The sequence below is a fragment of the Hyla sarda genome, chromosome 1 (genome assembly GCF_029499605.1).
Source record: "Hyla sarda isolate aHylSar1 chromosome 1, aHylSar1.hap1, whole genome shotgun sequence".
NCBI lineage: Eukaryota > Metazoa > Chordata > Amphibia > Anura > Hylidae > Hyla > Hyla sarda.
Window position 1 is genome coordinate 182,119,885 of NC_079189.1, and position 6,000 is coordinate 182,125,884.

The following is a 6,000-nucleotide window of genomic DNA, read 5'->3' on the forward strand; positions in this document are numbered from 1 at the left end:
AAATACAGATAAGACCACGGTATATAGAGAGATACAGTATACACAGATGACATACAGTAAAGGTATGAATGCTGTAACATAATGAGATACAATAAGGTAGGTACAGTTCTGTACAGATGTGAAGCTATATACAGTTTATGCATACAGTATGTACAGATGTGAAGCCATATACAGTGTATGGACAGATGTGAAGCCATATACAGTGCATATACAGTATGCACAAATGTGAAGCCATACACAGTGTATGCATACAGTGTATGGACAGATGTGAAGCCATATACAGTGTATGGACAGATGTGAAGCCATATACAGTGTATGGACAGATGTGAAGCCATATACAGTGTATGGACATATGTGAAGCCATATACAGTGTATGGACAGATGTGAAGCCATATACAGTGTATGGACAGATGTGAAGCTATAGACAGTGTACGTATATACAGTATGTACAGGTGTGAAGTTATAGACACAGTGTACGTATATACAGTATGTACAGATGTGAAGCTATATACAATGTACAGCTGAGTATATACAGTATGTACAGATGTGAAGCTATAGACACAGTGTACGTATATACAGTATGTACAGATGTGAAGCAATAAACAGTGTACGTATATACAGTATGTACAGATGTGAAGCTACATACACAGTGTACGTATATACAGTATGTACAGATGTGAAGCTACATACACAGTGTACGTATATACAGTATGTACAGATGTGAAGCTACATACAGTGTACGTATATACAGATGTGACGCTATATACACAGTGTACGTATATACAGTATGTACAGATGTGAAGCTACATACACAGTGTACGTATATACAGTATGTACAGATGTGAAGCTACATACACAGTGTACGTATATACAGTATGTACAGATGTGAAGCTACATACACAGTGTACGTATATACAGATGTGAAGCTACATACACAGTGTATGTATATACAGATGTGAAGCTACATACACAGTGTACATATATACAGTATGTATAGATGTGAAGCTACATACACAGTGTACGTATATACAGATGTGAAGCTACATACACAGTGTACGTATATACAGTATGTACAGATGTGAAGCTACATACACAGTGTACGTATATACAGATGTGAAGCTACATACACAGTGTATGTATATACAGATGTGAAGCTACATACACAGTGTACATATATACAGTATGTATAGATGTGAAGCTACATACACAGTGTACGTATATACAGATGTGAAGCTATATACACAGTGTACGTATATACAGTATGTACAGCTGTGAAGCTATATACAGTGTACATATATACAGTATGTACAGCTGTGAAGCTATATACACAGTGTACATATATACAGTATATACAGATGTGACGCTATATACACAGTGTACGTATATACAGTATGTATAGATGTGAAGCTACATACACAGTGTACGTATATACAGTATGTACAGCTGTGACGCTATATACAGTTACATACAGTTTGTATATACAGATGTGAAGCTATATACACAGTGTACGTACAGTCTGTATATACAGATGTGAAGCTATATACACAGTGTACGTACAGTCTGTATTTACAGATGTGAAGCTATATACACAGTGTACGTACAGTCTGTATATACAGATGTGAAGCTATATACACAGTGTACGTACAGTCTGTATTTACAGATGTGAAGCTATATACACAGTGTACGTACAGTCTGTATATACAGATGTGAAGCTATATACACAGTGTACGTACAGTTTATATCTGCATATACAGATGTGACCCCGGCTATAGCCGTGTTAACCTCCCCAGAGGAGGCAGCACTTACTTGCCGAGCTCCTCGAAGAGCTGGTACTCGTCGGTGAACCTGGTGCAGGTGGTGGTAGAAGCCATACCGCCGCCGCCTCCTCCTGCCCCGGTCTTCCTCCTCTGGTGGTGCAGGGTCGGGGTGCTGGGGGACGCGCAGCAGCGCACAAACAAACACGAGAAGCGGCGGGAGGTGCGAGGGCGCAGGACAGCTCCGAGCCTGCCACCGGTCTGCTCCGGGTCCGCCTCTCCTCCTCCGCCTCTCCACCTCTGGGCACGCAGCACGGTCACCGGCCTCAGTGCCTTATCCCTTGTACGGTGGAGCCGGAGTTAGGGTCTCGTCACTGTCACTTGTGTGGACGGCACATAGAGGACAGAGGGGGCGCCGGCCACCAGCACTACCTGAGCCCGGTCACCTGAGAGCTCCGCCACCCGTGACACTCATAGGAGAGGCGGATAGTCCCTCGCCGCTACCTGTTCCTCCCGCCCCGCACCTACTACTGAGAGCCCAGGAAGAGGCGCACGGTTATGTTCTGTGCGTTGGATGCGCTCTGCACTGCTATGAGCCACCCAGCCCCGCTGCCTGTGCGGAGGACAGCGGCCTCTAGAGGCAAAGGAGCGGCACATACCGGAATGGAGGGGATAATGCTTCTTTCCCTGGGCCCTGCCTACAAGGACACCTGTCTGTGACCGCTCACTAGTATCACTACCACTCCTTACCTCACACTGCTCACCAGTATCACTACTACTCCTTACATCACACTGCTCACCAGTATCACTACCACTCCTTACCTCACACTGCTCACCAGTATCACTACTACTCCTTACATCACACTGCTCACCAGTATCACTACCACTCCTTACCTCACACTGCTCACCAGTATCACTACTACTCCTTACATCACACTGCTCACCAGTATCACTACTACTCCTTACCTCACACTGCTCACCAGTATCACTACTACTCCTTACATCACACTGCTCACCAGTATCACTACTACTCCTTACCTCACACTGCTCACCAGTATCACTACTACTCCTTACATCACACTGCTCACCAGTATCACTACCACTCCTTACATCACACTGCTCACCAGTATCACTACCACTCCTTACATCACACTGCTCACCAGTATCACTACCACTCCTTACATCACACTGCTCACCAGTATCACTACCACTCCTTACATAACACTGCTCACCAGTATCACTACTACTCCGTACATCACACTGCTCACCAGTATCACTACTACTCCTTACCTCACACTGCTCACCAGTATCACTACTACTCCTTACATCACACTGCTCACCAGTATCACTACTACTCCTTACCTCACACTGCTCACCAGTATCACTACTACTCCTTACATCACACTGCTCACCAGTATCACTACTACTCCTTACATCACACTGCTCACCAGTATCACTACTACTCCTTACCTCACACTGCTCACCAGTATCACTACTACTCCTTACATCACACTGCTCACCAGTATCACTACTACTCCTTACCTCACACTGCTCACCAGTATCACTACTACTCCTTACATCACACTGCTCACCAGTATCACTACTACTCCTTACATCACACTGCTCACCAGTATCACTACCACTCCTTACATCACACTGCTCACCAGTATCACTACCACTCCTTACATCACACTGCTCACCAGTATCACTACCACTCCTTACATCACACTGCTCACCAGTATCACTACCACTCCTTACATCACACTGCCCACCAGTATCACTACCACTCCTTACATCACACTGCTCACCAGTATCACTACCACTCCTTACATCACACTGCTCACCAGTATCACTACTACTCCTTACATCACACTGCTCACCAGTATAACTACCACTCCTTACATCACACTGCTCACCAGTATCACTACCACTCCTTACATCACACTGCTCACCAGTATCACAACCACTCCTTACATCACACTGCTCACCAGTATCACTACTACTCCTTACATCACACTGCTCACCAGTATCACTACCACTCCTTACATCACACTGCTCACCAGTATCACTACCACTCCTTACATCACACTGCTCACCAGTATCACTACCACTCCTTACATAACACTGCTCACCAGTATCACTACTACTCCTTACATCACACTGCTCACCAGTATCACTACTACTCCTTACATCACACTGCTCACCAGTATCACTACCACTCCTTACATAACACTGCTCACCAGTATCACTACTACTCCTTACATCACACTGCTCACCAGTATCACTACCACTCCTTACATCACACTGCTCACCAGTATCACTACCACTCCTTACATCACACTGCTCACCAGTATCACTACTACTCCTTACATCACACTGCTCACCAGTACTCCTCTCATCACACTGCCATGGAGTATTTCTGTGCTCACCAGTATCACTACTACTCTTATAACACTGCCACAGATTTTTCCTGTGCTCTGCTCACCAGTATCACTACAACTCCTCACATCACACTGCTCACCAGTATCACTACTACTCCTTACATCACACTGCTCACCAGTATCACTACTACTCCTTACATCACACTGCTCACCAGTATCACTACCACTCCTTACATCACACTGCTCACCAGTATCACTACTACTTACACCACACTGCTCACCAGTATCACTACCATTCCTTACATCACACTGCTCACCAGTATCACTACCATTCCTTACATCACACTGCTCACCAGTATAACTACCACTCCTTACATCACACTGCTCACCAGTATCACTACCACTCCTTACATCACACTGCTCACCAGTATCACTACCACTCCTTACATCACACTGCTCACCAGTATCACTACTACTCCTTACATCACACTGCTCACCAGTATCACTACCACTCCTTACATCACACTGCTCACCAGTATCACTACCACTCCTTACATCACACTGCTCACCAGTATCACTACTACTCCTTACATCACACTGCTCACCAGTATCACTACTACTCCTTACATCACACTGCTCACCAGTATCACTACCTCTCCTTACATCACACTGCTCACCAGTATCACTACCACTCCTTACATCACACTGCTCACCAGTATCACTACCACTCCTTACATCACACTGCTCACCAGTATCACTACCACTCCTTACATCACACTGCTCACCAGTATCACTACCACTCCTTACATCACACTGCTCACCAGTATCACTACCACTCCTTACATCACACTGCTCACCAGTATCACTACCACTCCTTACATCACACTGCTCACCAGTATCACTACCACTCCTTACATCACACTGCTCACCAGTATCACTACCACTCCTTACATCACACTGCCCACCAGTATCACTACCACTCCTTACATCACACTGCTCACCAGTATCACTACCACTCCTTACATAACACTGCTCACCAGTATCACTACTACTCCTTACATCACACTGCTCACCAGTATCACTACTACTCCTTACCTCACACTGCTCACCAGTATCACTACTACTCCTTACATCACACTGCTCACCAGTATCACTACCACTCCTTACATCACACTGCTCACCAGTATCACTACCACTCCTTACATAACACTGCTCACCAGTATCACTACTACTCCTTACATCACACTGCTCACCAGTATCACTACTACTCCTTACCTCACACTGCTCACCAGTATCACTACTACTCCTTACATCACACTGCTCACCAGTATCACTACCACTCCTTACATCACACTGCTCACCAGTATCACTACTACTCCTTAAATCACACTGCTCACCAGTATCACTACCACTACTTACATCACACTGCTCACCAGTATCACTACTACTCCTTACATCACACTGCTCACCAGTATCACTACCACTCCTTACATCACACTGCTCACCAGTATCACTACTACTCCTTACATCACACTGCTCACCAGTATCACTACTACTCCTTACATCACACTGCTCACCAGTATCACTACCACTCCTTACATCACACTACTCACCACAATCACTACTACTCACTACTACTACTACTACTCACCCGTGTCACTATTACTTTCCTCATCACACTGCTCACCAGTATTACTACTACTACTACTACTACTCACCAGTGTCACTATTACTTTCCTCATCACATTGCCACTAAGTATTCTTGTGCTCTTCCCACCAGTATCACTACTACTCCTCTCATAACACTGCCACAAAGTATTCATGTGCTCTCGTCACCAATTTCATTACTACTCCTCTCATCACAC

The 6,000-nt window shown here is 45.1% G+C and overlaps 2 protein-coding genes across 13 annotated transcripts in view; one reads left to right on the forward strand and one right to left on the reverse strand.

The window, feature by feature from the left end:
• Positions 1-2,349, reverse strand: part of CAMK2D (calcium/calmodulin dependent protein kinase II delta) — a 229,942-nt gene extending 227,593 nt beyond the window's left edge. For 6 of the 12 annotated variants that reach the window (XM_056565417.1, XM_056565350.1, XM_056565402.1 and 3 more), the window contains exon 1: positions 1,807-2,348. In XM_056565417.1, the coding sequence (XP_056421392.1) occupies positions 1,807-1,871 (65 nt within the window). In that variant the 5' untranslated portion in view covers positions 1,872-2,348. Of the gene's footprint in view, positions 1-1,806 lie in introns of all 12 variants that reach the window. The other 6 variants (XM_056565408.1, XM_056565339.1, XM_056565394.1 and 3 more) reach the window with 2 other exon arrangements.
• Positions 2,350-2,417: 68 nt separating this feature from the next.
• On the forward strand, positions 2,418-5,518 carry LOC130355382 (uncharacterized). The gene is made up of 3 exons (XM_056555487.1): positions 2,418-2,470; positions 2,522-4,104; positions 4,218-5,518. Exons 1-3 carry the CDS (start codon positions 2,418-2,420, stop codon positions 5,516-5,518), a joined length of 2,937 nt encoding a protein of 978 aa, XP_056411462.1.
• Positions 5,519-6,000: the final 482 nt, after the last annotated feature.

Bases quoted from the DNA above. Each gene is read 5' to 3' on its own strand.
- LOC130355382 (XM_056555487.1), top strand. From the start codon at position 2,418: ATGGAGGGGATAATGCTTCTTTCCCTGGGCCCTGCCTACAAGGACACC. The intron at 2,471-2,521 runs GTGACCGCTCAC...ACTGCTCACCAG, and splicing joins GCCTACAAGGACACCTGTCT to TATCACTACTACTCCTTACA. The intron at 4,105-4,217 runs GTATCACTACTA...ACACTGCCACAG, and splicing joins TTACATCACACTGCTCACCA to ATTTTTCCTGTGCTCTGCTC.